Raw genomic sequence first — 15,385 nt, 5'->3', positions numbered from 1 at the left:
GTTGAGAGTGTGTTTTTCTAGAGATGATTTATTATATGTTTGCTTGGATAGGTGTTGGAGACCTGGTCCATTTTAATTTATGATTCTCAGCATGTACTTTTTTTTTTTTTTTTTTTTAATATATTTAAAAACAGAGAGGGGAAGGGAGAGGGAGAGAGAGTTAGAAACATCAATGATGAGAGAGAATCATTGACCAGCTACCTCCTGCACATCCCCTGCTGGGGATTGAGCCTGCAACCCAGGCATGTGCTCTTGACTAGAATCGAACCCGGAACCCTTCAGAACTGATGCTCTATCCACTGAACCAAACCAGCTAGGGCTCTCAGCACATGCTTTTTTCGGGCCATACAAATAGTATAAGTTCCAAACTTGGGGAGACTTTTTGTAAAATATCTGCACAAAGTTAGTTGTGACAGATACTTTTTCTTGCTGTCCTCTTAGGGATGGATTGTTTTCTTCCTAATTCATGCTTTCCCTGAGACTATGGCACTTCCTGGGTCTCTGCTTTTTAGAGATGGTCTTCCTTTGGTTCTTTACTTGTCCAGACCCAACACATGTCCCTCATTTCCCCTATAGTCTAAACCAGTGATTTTCAACTGGTGTGCTGCAAGAATTTTTAAAACTTGCAATACCTGACCTCTTTTCCCTTAGATTTTCAAATAAAAAAATGACAACAGCCAGCACACCAATAGCCATCCTATATGAATGAGTCAAAATTATACCTATTGTTTGGTGAGATCTGCAAAAAAGTAGATATTTTTTGGTGTGCCGTAGAATTTTAGTAATTAGTGTGTGTGCCATGAGATGGAAAAAGTGGTGGTCGCTGGCCTGTGTTAGGCTGTCTGGTCTCGTGTCCCTCTGGGCTCCCTGGTGACTTCAGTGTTTGATGATTTCCATAGTCCAGCTCCTGCTTTGCTCCTGCACTCAGCCCATGCCCCCTATTGTCTTACAGGCTCACTTAGTTACACAACAGGATGCTTTTGGAGATTTATTAACCATAATTAAGTGTTATATGAAGTGGGAAGGCTTTGAGATCTCTAGCCTGCCATACTGCCAGGAATAGAATAGAAAAAATGGACTCTTGAAAAATAAAGAGCGAATTCAAGACTATCCCCATACTGATTCACGTAATTGTGTTCTGGCAGATTGTCTGGATGAGTGAGGGGAGGATGTGGCCATGAGTCCCGATAGCTGCTTAGTCCCCAGCCTGTGCTGCAGTGGACACTACCCTGTACCCTGGGCCTTGGTCAGGGGCCTCGGCCACTGCATGTCCCGCCTCTGAATCAGAGGTGGAGACACGTACACTGCTTACCTGATAATGGGAGCTACCATGAGGGCAGGGGGTACAAAAGTGTGAGAGGATAAGATGCTTTTGGTACGCATCAGAACTCGGTCCTGAGAGACCGCTCATTCATTCATGTAACAGATGCTTATTGGCTCGTGCTTTATGTAAAGGAAACAGATCACCTGTCCCTGCCCTCATGGAGCTCACTGAGCAGACAGGTCGTTTCCCCGGAGCACGATAAGGGATGTGACAGTAGAAGGCAGGGAGAGGTACTAACCCTACTTGAGGAGGGTGGTGCCTGTGCTGCAGCTGCAGGACTAGGAGGCATCCTCCGGGGGTGGAGCCAGGGAAGGGCATTCCAGGCAGAGGGACAAGAATGTACCAAGTGCTGCGCCAGGGAGAATTTGGTTCAGGCCATTGCAGGCAGATCATCTGGCCAGAGCACAGTCAGGAAGGCGTGAACCTGGAGCAGGGAGCCGGAAGAGCTGAGCCTGGAGGTTGTCCAAGGCCGAAGGGGTAGAAGGCCCCCTACCCAGGAAACTGTTGAACTCTCTTACCTAGGGAGGGAGGGATGCTGTCAGAGTTGCCATGTTCATTTCTCTCAAGAGCCTGCCCGCGGGAGGAGAAAGAGCGTGGGCTTGGCATTAAGGAGGGCTTACGGTCAGATTCCAGCACCGCCCTGTCCAGGTGAACGTGTACTTGATTTAGTTACCTCCTCTGAACTCTCTTTCAAGAGAATGGACTAGCCCAAACCGGTTTGGCTCAGTGGATAGAGCAATCGGCCTGCAGACTGAAGGGTCCCCAGTTTGATTCCGGTCAAGGGCATGTACCTTGGTTGGGGGCACATCTCCAGTGGGGGGTGTGCAGGAGGCAGCTGATCGATGAATCTCTCTCATTGATGTTTCTAGCCCTCTGCCTTCCTCTCTGTAAAAAAAAAAATCAATAAAATATATTTTTTTAAAAAATGGACTAGAGTCCTAGGGGTGTCGAACTCAATCAGAGAAGGGGCCAAAATCTAAAATCCAGCCTAAATCGCGGGCCGACTGGTTTACTGAACAGTCATAAACTGTCATTGTGATGGAAACGCAGCGGAGTGCAGTGATGACAGCGCGGTGCGGGCCACATTGCAAGGCCTGGCGGGACGGATTTGGCCCGCGGGCCTTGTGTTTGACACATGTGGACTAGACCAATGGTCGGCAAACTGTGACTCAAGAGCCACATGGCCCCTTGAGTGTGGCTCTTCCACAAAATAACCACGGCCTGGGCGAGTCTCTTTTGAAGAGAAGTGGCGTTAGAAGAAGTTTAAGTTTAAAAAATTTGGCTCTCCAAGGAAATTTCAATGGTCGTCCTGTTGATATTTGTCTCTGTTGACTAATGAGTTTGCTGACCGCTGGGCTAGACAATTTCCCAAGGCCTCCCCCAGCCCCAGCATTCTGTGGTGACATTAGAAAGTAAGAGAAAAAATGCCATTGTGTGCGCGCACACACACAAGCTTAAGTAAAGCTGGAGCTCAAACGTGTGAGCATTTGCAGGTGCTGCCCTGGCAGCTGTGCGGGCGGTCTCTGGCTTCCCGTTAGCTCACGCCTGTGAGTCGCGGGCGCTCCCAGGGAGTGGGTATCGGCTCAGAGGGTGGATGTGTGACTGCCCTGGCCGCTGACCGGCGTGTGTTTGCCTTGCAGACGAGCGCTCCGTGGAGCAGCGCAGCCTGTCCTCGCCCTCCGCGGAGCCCAGCACCGCACACGTGGCCTTACCGCAGACCGCCCCGGCGCCCCGGCCCAGCAGCCCTCTCCGCCTCCTGTCCTCCCCACCCACTGCTGCTTTTGGTGCAGCCTTTTTTAGCCAAGGAACACTGACCCAGAGCTCAGCCGATCACAGCATCTTCGTGGCAAGTTCTGTGTCGGTGACGAGCAATGAGGTGGTCGTCGAGGACGATGAGATGGATAACTTTCTGCCAGAGACTCCGTGGGCCGCCTCCCGCGCGGTCTCTCCGATGCAGGACGTCACGGCCGGCCGCCCGGGGCCTCCCCAGGGGACGGCAGGCTCCGTGCTGACGCCGCCCCTGCCCACGGTTCCTTCCCAAGAGGGAGGGGTGACGTCCGCCTGGCAAGTCACAGCGCAGCCACCCACCGCGCGTGCCGAGGCCCCCGGCCGTTGCAGTGTCTTTCCGTCCATGTTTCTCACTTCCGAGGCCATGATTCCAACCCCGAGTAGGAATTTGGTGCTTTATCCTACTGACCCGTACGGACCCTCATCAAGCAGGACTTCGCTGGAGGCCGTGGCTTCAGGAACGGAGGGTGCGGAAACCCTCCTTTTTAGCTCTGCGTCTTCGGTGCCTCAGCCCACAGGTGATGGCCTCCTCACTCAGCCATCCCCCGCCTCGGGGGCGGCCTCGGCGCCTCCGGAGGAGGTTCTGGCCCCGGGCACGGACAGGCACCCCGATGGGACCACTGCTTGGAGTCAGAGCCTGGAAGAAACCATCTCTCCAGGAACATCTCCAGCGGCAGCCATATCCCCGACGGCCCTGGCTTTGAGCAGCCGCTCCGGCGTAGATTCCGCTTTGTTTTCCAGTCCTCTTACGTTCGTGTCCTTTTCCACTGCGTCAGCTGATGTGTCACCCGACCCCGCTCTTCCTGGCAATTCCCGGGAGGCGTCCGGATTGCCTGGCAGCTCACTGGTCCCAAGCCATCGGGACGACACTCCTGTCTGGAGCCCGGCGTCTCCCTCCAGACCGTCCACGTGGTGCGGGGCCTGCTCTGCGGCATCCCCCCGGCACGTTCCGTCCACGAGCCTCGCGGAGAGAGACGGGGGGTCGGGGGACAGCGCCGAGACCCTGACCGTGTGGGACGCGAGCAGCGTCTCTCCCGCAAGCAGCGTCTCTCCCCCGACCAGCACCACGGAGGACTCCTCTGAATTTGAGGAAGATCCTCAAGAATATAACGTGCTTTTCCCCTCGAGACCAGTCGTTCCCCTTTCCTCCCGGTTTGTGGAAATCTCAGAAACAAGCCTGGGTCTCTCGGCCGAGGTGGACGTGAGGAGCATGGGGATCACACAGGCGTACCCTTCGCACGGCCCCTCCCGGCCGGCCTCACTCGATCCCGCCTCCTCCGGCTCTGTCTCTGCCGTGGAAACGCAGGCCGTGCCGCCCGGCGTGACAGCTGTGCTTCCCTCGGCCGTCCCCGGCGCGCTCCTCCCCTCGTCTTTCTCCGTCACGGCCGAGGGAAACACGCCGTCGCTTGCTTCCAGAGACCCAGCTCCTTTCACGTCTTACGGTTTGGAGCCTTCCGTGGAGGCCCCACTGCTCCCTGCCCGAGGGCCCTCCAGCGTTCCCCAACACGCAGCCGGAAGCATCTTGGGGTTTGCATCCAGCTTTGTCTCCACACCACCGCTGGAAGCCAGCACCTCAGCCCCTGGGTCTTCAGAAGTCCTTGCGTCTCCATCTCCGACGTCAAGTGACCTGTCCACCGTCCTCCCTCAGGCCTTTCCCACCTCGGTGGAGGCACTTACGTTGTCCGACTCTTTCCGTCCCCAGTCACCTCCGCTCCCTGTTCCTGATGCCACAGACCTTGACTTCTCTCCGCTCTGGCCGAGCTCAGACCTTCTTTCAAGTGCATCCACTTTGCTACCTGGTTCCTCTGAGATGTCACTTCTCTCAAGCTTCTCTTCCACGTCCCTCACGCCCTCTGAGGCAGCTGCCGTCTCAGCGGCCGATTCTGAAGCCCCTTTTACCTCAGTTTTCACAGAAACTACCTCTTCTTTTGAGTTTGCACTCGTGCCCCACGAGTCTGCGGTCCCCACACGGGTGCCCTCCAGCTCCGAGCCCGGCCTTGGCAGTTCGACGGCTGGCGCGCCCTCAGCGTCACCTCTGACTGCTTTTCAGACGACGCCCCCGTTAACGGAATCCTCTCTCTTTTCAACTCCAGCACCTCCCGAAGGGGAGATCAGTGCTGTGGGTGCTCACACGTCTGTCTCACCCTCTCTCTCCAAGGCCATTCCTACCACCACAGCATTGGTCATCGCCGTGTCCCCGTCCTCAGCTGTTTCTGAAGTGGTCTCCTTGCCTGCACCCACGGAGCCTGTATTTGTGGGCCCATCGTCCACATCCACAGATTTGCCCGGGAACACGACCACTGAACCGAGCACGTCTCCCTCCAGCACTGCCCTCGACGATGCTGTCGACGGCACCCGGAACAGCATCCCCGAGAGTCAGAATCCCCATGGGGGCAGCACAGTCCCGCCCTCGCCATCCCTTCATCCTGTGTCCGCCTCCACTCCCGAGGCCGTGGTTACCACGCCCGCAGTGGTCACCACCAGGCCGCCGTACGTGTGCGATATCACTGTTCCTGACGCCTATCTGATCACCACTGGTAAGGCCCTGCTTCCTTGTCTCTTTCGGTTGGGGTGATCTTTCTAAGAAGCTGTTGGAAATGCTTATGGGATAGGTAGCATCCTGGCACAAGAGATCCTGGGTTAGTGATCCTCACTCCTTTGCTGACTGCCTGTGAGTTCTTCAGTTACTTAGCTTCTCTAAGCCTCTGTTTCCCCAGTGATTCAATAAGGATGCTGTTGGCACCCACTGCATTGTAATGCATAAAAAAATACTCGACCCAGTGCCTGGCATACGGAGCATCCACAAAATATGTTATTTTAATTAGTAGTAGCAATAAGAATACATAGAAGATTTAAACCTTAGCAGTGTTGCTAGGATGTGTGTCTTTGGAACTCAGCACCCATGCTTAGAAGTCATGCTTAGAAGTCATGCTTGAAACAAACCTGAGTGACTGGCCGACAGGCAGCTGTCTGTTACATGAAGCCAGTGTACGTTGGCTGCCATGTCTGTGCCAGTCTGGTGACCGGGCCGAGAGAGAGTGATCAGGCTGTCTGACTTGCTCTTCATGAGAAATGGCAGGGCGTGCATGAAGGCTTGAGCCATGCCTGTGTACTTATAGACAATGTGCTGTTGTTGAGCAGCGTGTATGTGTGTGTGTGTGTGTGTGTGTGTGTTGACTTTGATGGGGACGAGGGGTAGACATGAACCAAGGGGAAGAAGATGGCAAGGGAGAGAGAGGAGGAGTGGAGTGGACAAGGAATGGAGGAGCAAGGAGAGGTGGAGGTGGGGGAGGAGGAGAACATGCTGGGTTTTGGTTCTCCATGCTGAGTGACGTGAGCCCTGTGTCCTCGGCTCACCCTTAGGGTTCTGCCACCCTCTGAGAGGGCTGGGAGTAGCTGAAGCATTCCATCCCCCAACTCTGCTCTCCCCAAAGGAGGCGACCCTTTGTTAATTCATGTGATGAGAAATGATGGAGCACTGAGAATGTGTGAAACACTTTTAGAAGCTTCCAGGGATATAAAGATGAATGGCTTGGTCCCATCCCTCAAGGTGCTCGGAGTCTGTCTAGTAGGGCGGCTCTGAGTCATGTTTTCCTGGCGGCTGTGTTGAGAATGGCTGAAGCAGAGTTCTAGAAGAGTGACTATTTGGGATAATCGGGGACGGGGTTGGAAGAATGTGAATTGGAGGTCACAGTAAAGGGTGAGTGAAAGGCTATCACCTGAAGACGGAAGAAAGTGTCCCCCAGGTTGAGGGTGTGAACACAGGAGGAGAGGTCAGACAGCCCAAGGACATTCAGCGTGGCTGGCGATTAGACTGAGGTAATAATGCGGGAGAGGAGGTCGGGACGAAGTGGTGAACTTCCATTTTTGGGACTACAGCCCTCCAGAGGAGAGAGAAAAGAGTTTCTAATAGACAAGAACTTTCCTTCCTTCGTACACAATTGTTGCACAGTAGCTACAAAGTGGACAGTTACAAGGAGCTTATTAAAAGAACTACTGAAAGCTTATTTATCTCTTGGATTCTATGAAATTTATGATACTTCTAGTGTATGTTTTAGAATCTCTTATTCTACAGATAATTAGAAACCATTTTAGAAATATTGCTAAGAATATAAAACATGTAGCATGGATTAGCTTTCACATATGACATACATTTAATGAGTTTGATGTGTCTTTTTGTTAGGGATCCATGTATTTAAAAAAAAAAAGGTTTTTATTGACTTCAAAGAGAGGAGGGGGGGAGGGAGAGAGAAAGAAACATCAATGGTGAGAAAGAATTATTGATCAGCTGCCTCCTGCACAGGTGATTGAGCCCACAACCTGGGTATGTCCCCTGCCCGGGAATCAAACTGTGACCTCCTAGTTTATAGGTCGACCCTCAACCACTGGACTACACAGGCTGGGCAGGGATGCATGCATTTTTATTAGTGTAAAATTCACCCGTTGTAAATGTACACTTGAACCGTTTTAGTAAACGTGCAAAAGTACCCATACTGTTACGTGGTGTTTTTAAGTGGAGATGAGTGCCATCTTCCGCTCTCAGTGATCATTGTAACCCACAGGAGGTGTCTTCTCATTTAGGATCTTCATTTAGATTTGGGTTTTTGGGTTGGTTGTTTGTTTTCTTGTAATTACGTATCAGAGAAAAAGAGGGTTAAGGTGATTCTTTGTCCTCTGAAAGGGTTCTTTCTAGAGAACTCTGTAATAAAACCAAGAGTGAATCTCCATGGATTCATGATGGACTTGCAGGAAGGCACTGACCACATGTATCCGGTAGGGGGTGAGGCTGCCCTTCTCACCCAGGGATGGCCTGGCCCCAGGCCTCCTCAGGAGCTTTCTCATCTCTAACGGCTCTGAGGAATTTGGAGAAACCAGAAGGTCTCTGTTGATGATCCTTCCCTCCCCCCAAAGATTATTGAACTCATATCCCAGTGTTATAGTTTTAGATCTTACTCTGATTAATTTGAGAAGCTGGAGGATGTGGTGGTGGGTCATGGGGCCTATTCAGAGTCATACAACAGCACCTTGAATGACTTCGCTTTGTTAGGACATTTATGAGATGCTGAAGGAACTCGAGTATTATTGACCATGAGACCTCCATGCTCTCTGCCCTCGGCTGGGCCACAGAGTCTGATTCCTGGTCTCACCCACTGAGGCAAGGAGTGGAGGGTTTTCTTAGCATGTGGAGCTGATGCTGTGCATGGTTGACCTGGTGACCTGGTGGTACCTTCGAGGTCCACTATGGTTTTCCTTCGCCGAGGCCTTATTTACAAAACGACTTTTGTGGAGCTGCTGCCACACGTGGGCACAGCCCAGGCTCTGCCCGGGGCCCAGCAGGGTGATGACACTAACCTGGTCCGGGTGTCGGCTTCGATCCGCAGTGCTGGCCAGGAGAGCCGTGCAGGAGTACATCATCACGTCCATCAAGGAGGTGCTGAGAATCCACTTCAACCGCGCCGTGGAGCTCAAGGTGGGTCCCTGCCGAGGAGACTCTGACGCGGGAGCCCGGGGGAAGGCACGTGACAGGGTCGTGGAACGTTCTCTTCCCTTCCTTCCCCAGCTCTGCCAGCGCGTCCCTCTAATGGATGATCCTGGCCCCGTTAGAGGGTTGTCTTGGCAGAGTTGGAACAAAAGGGCTCTAAGACAAGCGTTTGGGGTGATGACCCTAACGGTTGTGCTTCTCTTGATTTACATGAAAGGACTAGGAGTAGAGTTTAAATTAGATTTTAAAGAGAGTGCGTATCCGTGTTTCTGTACATTCAGTGAGACAGAGGTGAATTTCCAGGTGTTTTATGGCGGATACTGTGCTAATGCCTCCTCTCCCCGTCTTGAGCTCTGACACCACACTGAGACCCCCCTCACCTTCCCAATGGGAGCCATGAGCCACAGGTGGCTACCGAGCAAATGAAATGGGGCTTGTCTGAATTGAGGTGGACTGTCAGTGCCAAATATCATGGGATTTTACTAGTAAAGACTTAGTGGAAAAAGGAATGTAAAATATCTCACTCATAATTTACATTCAAATGATATGTAAGATATTTTGAGTTAAGTAAAATGTCTTTAAAATTAATTTCATCTCTCTCTTTTTTTTTTTTTTTTGTATGACTCCTAGAAGCTTTACAGTTGCAAATGGGGCTCAAATATTTCTTTTTGACAACACTGCTCAATAGAATAACTATTTCTTTCTTTCTTTTAAAAAAAATATTTTATTGATATTTTACAGAGAGGAAGGGAGAGAGATAGAGAGCTAGAACCATCTATGAGAGAGAAACATCAACCAGCCGCCTCCTGCACATCCCCCACCAGGGATGTGCCCGCAACCAATGTACATGCCCTTGACCGGAATCGAACCTGGGACCCTTCAGTCTGCAGACCGACGCTCTACCACTGAGCCAAACCGGTCTCGGCATAACTATTTCTTTATATGTGGTTTAAATATAACAAACACTCTGAATTCTCCATAACTCCTTACTCAGTTCATGTTGCTTGCTGTTCTTTCTCGTCGTCCTTGCTCTTGTAAGTTTGTGCTACTTGAGAAGGATAGCAGATGTGCAAAAGTAATTACTAAAATAAAATCTTGAATGTCTGCGAAGCACCAGCCCTTCGCTTAAAACTAGCTATTTATTTTTTTATATTACTTTATTATTTTTCTATTCAATACAATTTCCTGTACATTTAGTTGATGGTAATTTGGTTAGATAATTTGATAATTATTATCTTTTGTCTTTTTTATTTTCATAGGTTTATGAACTGTTCGCTGACTTCACTTTTCTGGTAACATCTGGTCCTTTCGTTTACACGGCAATATCAGTCATAAATGTGCTTATAAATAGTAAACTTGTACGTGACCAAACTCCTTTAATCCTGGCTGTGAAACCTTCCTTCCTCGTGCCGGAGTCCAGGTTCCAAGTTCAAACGGGTGAGAACTCTGTCCATAAAGGTTTTGACTTGTAAATAGAATTTCACTTTTTTAATTTTTTTTTTTTTTTTTAATTTGGGGAAGATGTTTAAAAATTTATTTAAATTTTCAAAACTATTATTATGGAAAAGTTCTAGCATATACAACCGTACACAGAATAGTTTAATGAACCCCTTGCACCTCTTATACAGTTTCAACAATTTTCAACAATTTTCAACTCCTTGTTACATCCACACTCCCATCTACATCCCCTCCTCTCACAGTATTTTATTTTTTTCATTAAATTTATTGGGGTGATATTTGTTAATAAAAGTTTCATATGTACAATTCTGTGATATATCCTATATAATAAAAGCATTATACAAATTCACCATAACTCTGCTATACACAAGCCCCACCCGCTAGCCCCACCCAATAGCCAATCAGAGCAAATATGCAAATTAACCCAGCCAAGATGGCTGTGGCCACAGAGAAAGCAGGAGGGAGGCTTGGGTTTCCCAGGTGATAGAGGAAGCCAAGCTTTCCACACACCCTGGCTGGCTCAGGCTGGCAGGGGATGGCCATCGGGGGTGAGATCAGGCCTGCAGGGAAGGGCAGTTGGGGTTGAGGTCAGGCTGGCAGAGGAGGGCGGTTAGGGACGATCAGGTTGGCAGGAGAGAGCAGTTGGGGGGTGATATCAGGCCTGCAGGGGAAGGCAATTGGGGGCAAGATCAGACTGGCAGGAGAGGGCAGTTAGGGGCAATCAGGCAGGCATGCAGAGAGGTTAGGGGTGATTGGACAAGCAGACAGAGGCAGGGGCAGGGTTGGGTGACCAGCCTCCTGCAGACCCTCCTCCTGGTTGGCCATGCCCCCGATAGGTCCTCCAACCCATCAGGAGCAGGGCCAGCTGGCCAACCATCCATGGCCCCTTCCCATGGCTCTTGGCCCCCCAATTGGCACCTCTTACCCCATTCAGGGGTGGGACCAACCGGCCCACTACACAAAGCCCCTCCCCATGGCTGGCCCCACTCCCAATTGGCCTCCAAACTCCTATAGGGCAGGGCCTGCTAGCCAATTTCCCACAGCCCCTTCCCCCCATCAGCCCAGCCCTGATCAGGCCCCAATCGGGGTGGACCAGCCGTCCAACCTCCTACCATCTCCTGACAGGCCCAGCCCCGATCTGACCCGATTGGGGCCTGGCCGGCCGGACCCCACCCGTACATGAATTCGTGCACTGGGCCTCTAGTTCATATATATTTGAAATGTTTCTATCAGTGAAGTATTTTCTCATTTAAAAATGACGTCACTTTCACATTGCATATTTTCATTTGTAGCAGAGATGGCTTTCTGCAGTTCCATGACATACATAAAAAACAACGCATCATCAAAAAAAACCCAAAAACAAAAAACAAAAAAAACAACGCATCATAGAACTTAATCCTGTTTATAGATGAACTAGTTGATGTAGATACTATTTCTCCCTCTCCTTCCTCCTTGATACTAACGAAATGCATTGCTCATGGGCCTGTGGTTTCTTCCAGTCCTTCAGTTTGTGCCTCCGAGTGTGGATACTGGCTTCTGCAGTTTCACCCAGCGCATCGAGAAGGGCCTGATGATCGCGCTCTCCGAAGTGAAGAGACACCAGAGCACGTATAACCTCACGGTGCAGGTGAGAGCAGCACCGGATGCAGAACAAGGTGCTTTAGCCTTTAAAGAGGCTAGTTTCATGTTCGGTTGAAGCTGCACTTAACTTTTGTTAATTCCCTCTAGTGGAGGGAATTCCATTCACGTGGATCTGGGCTGATCTCTTTCCTTGGCTTTGGAGTAGCTTAACCAGGGAGCTCAGATATGCTGAGCTGAGGAGAGATGAGTATATGCAGAAGATTGAGGAATGTTTTAAAAAGGAACCATGTCAACTTACAGCATATCCAGTGGGGGTAATGCCTAAATAAACTGTTGTTTCCTATTGTGGCATACCAGGAAGGCAGTGCTTCCCTTAAAGACAGAGAGGCCAGCTACTAATCAAAGAACAGGCTTTGTATGTATTCTATGGAAACTGCTGATATTTTTATATTTCTTTGATATTTTTTCCTCCATCTTCTTTGTGTCCTCTTTCTGGAATTCATAGTAAGTAGATTTTGATTCTCCGGGGTTCACTTTTTATACTTCTTATATTTTTAATCTTTTTTTTATAATCTCCTATTTTTACAGATTTTCTAAACTTTGGCCTCCAGGTCATCAATTTACTCTTCAATTGTGTTTATCATATTATGTTACTCAATCTCTATTGAATTGAATTTTCTTTTAGCCATCACTTTTTTCATTGTTCTTTGCTCCTTTGTAAAAAAATTTAAATTTCAGCCTTTCCTGCAATGATGCAGGATTACCTCATATGAGGATATAATGTCACCTTGAAAGTCTCTGAGAACATTAGAGTTTTTTAAAAGTTGCCTTTGGGTTTGATTCCTGGTCAGGGCACAAGCCTGAGTTGTGGGCTCAATCCGATTTATTATTCTCTCATCATTGATGTGTCTCCCCCTCCTCTCTCTCTCTCCTTCTCTTTTTCCCTCTCTCCCTTTCCCCCCCTTCCTCTCTGATATCAGTACAAATATATATTTTAAATAAAGTTGTCTTCTGTTTGCTAGGTTATCTTTATTTTCTTTGCAGCCATTGTCCTGTGTCAGTCTTGGTTCTTTTCTTTTGTGCTATCTGTTTTCTGTAAATGCCTGGAGACCATTGGTTGGTTGGTGTTGGAATGAAGGAGCAGGTGATTAATTTTGGCAGCTTATTTGGCTTTCCCCTTCCGCTATTGGGTCTGTTTCTGTGTCAGCCTTGTGTCCTGAAGGGAGATTCGGTAGAGCACTAGGCACTGGGCATACTCTGTTGGCGGTGGGCTTCTCTCTGGGGACTTGAGTGGTCAGAGACAGCAGCCTGGGACCCTTGTCACCAGTTCAAGATAAGGAAGTTGTGCCCTGGAATGGAGCGTATTTGTATTTGTCAAGGCAGAGCTGCTTTTTCTTTCATTGTCTCTCCTGTGTGCCCACCTTTGCTTAGGGATCTAACCTTTGGTAAAATCTCTCGGTCTTCTCAGGCGGTCTTCTCAGGCGGGGAGCTCACTGTCCTTAGGGGGCAGTGCTTTGAGCTATTTTGGTGGAGGCGCGGCTGCTGTTAGCATCTCTATGTTGGCCTGGGTGTGGCTGTTAGAAAGGGAAGAGGAGGAAGGACATTGACTGGGCTCCTGGGCACTGGGCCTTTAATTAATTGTGGCAACAGGCTCTGGGTTCTCCTGGCTCCCAGCCGTGGAGCCTGTGTTCCTGGTCACTCCGTTCTCGTTTCTATCAGCATATCCCAGCCTCTCCATTTCCCAGAAATTTGACAGAATCTCGGGTTTTCTTCCGTTCTCAGTGCTGTTGTGGACTCCCGCTTCTTTGTTCAGCTTTATTGTTCTTTCTGTGGGATCTAGGATGGGAGGGGGAGAGGAGGGGACTATATAGATGCATGTGCTCAGTTCATCACTTAATGTGAAAAACATTGTCAGTATCCTGAGGAGTTAACGTATTGCAAAAGGGAACCAGGCCGTTGAAACCCGTTACTCTTCCTTTCAAAATGTTCCCTCTTTTTTTTTTTAATCCTCATCCACGGATATGGTTATTGATTTGGAGGGGTAGGAGGGGAGGAGAGGGAGAGAGAGACATTGATGTGAGAGAGAAACATCACTCAGTTGCCTCCTGTACACGCCCCCTACAGGGGATTGAACCCACAGCCTAGGTGTGTGCCTTGACCAGGAATTGAACCTGTAACCTTTTGGTGTACAGGACAGTGCTCCAACCAATTGAGCCACACGGCTAGGGCTAAAAAATGTTCCCTCTTTTTTTTTGGGGGGGGGGGAAATCCATGAGAGAAATTGTGAGAGAGAAATCATAGTCAGGCGCTCAGCAGGCCGTTTTCCTTTATTTCAGAAGCTGCTTCTGACTTCCCTCTTTCAGATCCTGAATATCACCGTGGGCTCGCCCAGGCTGGCGCCTCGCCGGGGCCCCGTGAACATCGTCTTCGCTGTGAAAGGCGCGCGGGGCTTCTGGAATGGGACGCAAGTGAGCGAGCTGCTCAGGAACTTGAGCGTGGTGGAGTTCAGCTTCTACCTGGGGTACCCGGTGCTCCAGATCGCCGAGCGTGAGTACCGCCTTCGGGCGGCGTCGGGAGGCCGCTGTGAGCGTTTGGTTGGTGGCCCGCTTCTGCTCAAATGAAAATGCTTAGCTGAAATCCAGACCATAAATCAGATACCACTGGAACGTCTCAGAATCAAGCCAGGGTGGGCCTCCAGAGCCCTCCTCACCCTGGCCTTATTTTTTTTTTCTCTGTTCAGAGAAATGAGGTGCTATTAAAGATTAAGCCAATTCTGCAAAAGCGATGGGGAACAGATCTCTGGTCGCCAGGGGCGAGAGGTGGGAGGAAAGTTAAATCAAAAAGGCTAGCAGGAAGCGTTTTTTTGCGGGGGTTGAGGGTGGTGGTGGTGATGAGATTGTTCTATGTCTTTATTGTGGTGGTGGTTACATGACTCTGTGCATTTGTCAAAGCCCATAAAACCAGGCCCCAAAAAGAGGGACTTTTTATTTTGTGCATGCTTAAAAAACAAACCAACCAACTTTTCTTCCTGGCAATTAGATTCACAGTGCAAATGGAGGGGGATGGGGGAGGAAGAGACATTTACTTCCAAAACAAAACAAAAAAATGAACATGAAAAAAAAATCAGTAGAATCCGGAGTTGAAGTCAGGCCAAAAAAAAAAAAAAATTTTTTTTTTTTTTCCAAAATGGAGCAGCCAAATGGTCTAGTGATTCTTCATGTATTTAGTGTACTGTTAATTAAATACTAAAGATAACTTGTCAAATGAAGCAGTAGACAGGGATATAATCGTTATTTACATCGAGCAACTTTCAGCAGCTGTGCATGTGAAGATGTGGGTACAGTAATATGCTGGATAATAAGTGTACGCCTGGTCTGCCCCACACGAGCCAGCACGAGGGTCGCTTGGCCCTGAGTCACTGCTGGGAAACCCAGGGCCGAGGAACACCGTGTGAAAACTCATTGCTCTGGAGCAGTGGTCGGCAAACTCATTCTTCAACAGAGCCAAATATCAACAGTACAACGATTGAAATTTCTTTGGAGAGCCAACTTTTTAAAACAACTTCTAACGCCACTTCTTCAAAATAGACTCGCCCAGGCCGTGGCATTTTGTGGAAGAGCCACACTCAAGGGGCCAAAGAGCTGCATGTGGCTCGTGAGCCGCAGTTTTCCGACCACGGCTCTGGAGCAATGGCTTTTCGTGCGGGTGATCCTGGGAAGTGGTGTCCCACGATGTCACTGGAGCAAGTTCTT

The 15,385-nt window shown here is 49.5% G+C and overlaps 1 protein-coding gene across 1 annotated transcript in view; it reads left to right on the top strand.

Moving 5' to 3' along the window:
- KIAA1549 (KIAA1549 ortholog) overlaps positions 1-15,385 on the top strand; it is a 118,175-nt gene that overhangs the window by 47,627 nt on the left and 55,163 nt on the right. The window contains exons 2-6 of the mRNA XM_045577198.1: positions 2,965-5,649; positions 8,494-8,582; positions 9,854-10,031; positions 11,552-11,679; positions 13,997-14,180. Coding sequence (XP_045433154.1) covers positions 2,965-5,649; positions 8,494-8,582; positions 9,854-10,031; positions 11,552-11,679; positions 13,997-14,180 — 3,264 coding nt within the window. The remainder of the gene's footprint in view (positions 1-2,964; positions 5,650-8,493; positions 8,583-9,853; positions 10,032-11,551; positions 11,680-13,996; positions 14,181-15,385) is intronic.

This window comes from Pipistrellus kuhlii, unplaced genomic scaffold (genome assembly GCF_014108245.1).
Source record: "Pipistrellus kuhlii isolate mPipKuh1 unplaced genomic scaffold, mPipKuh1.p scaffold_m20_p_10, whole genome shotgun sequence".
NCBI classification, from domain to species: domain Eukaryota; kingdom Metazoa; phylum Chordata; class Mammalia; order Chiroptera; family Vespertilionidae; genus Pipistrellus; species Pipistrellus kuhlii.
This window is presented reverse-complemented; position numbering and strand designations above follow the sequence as displayed.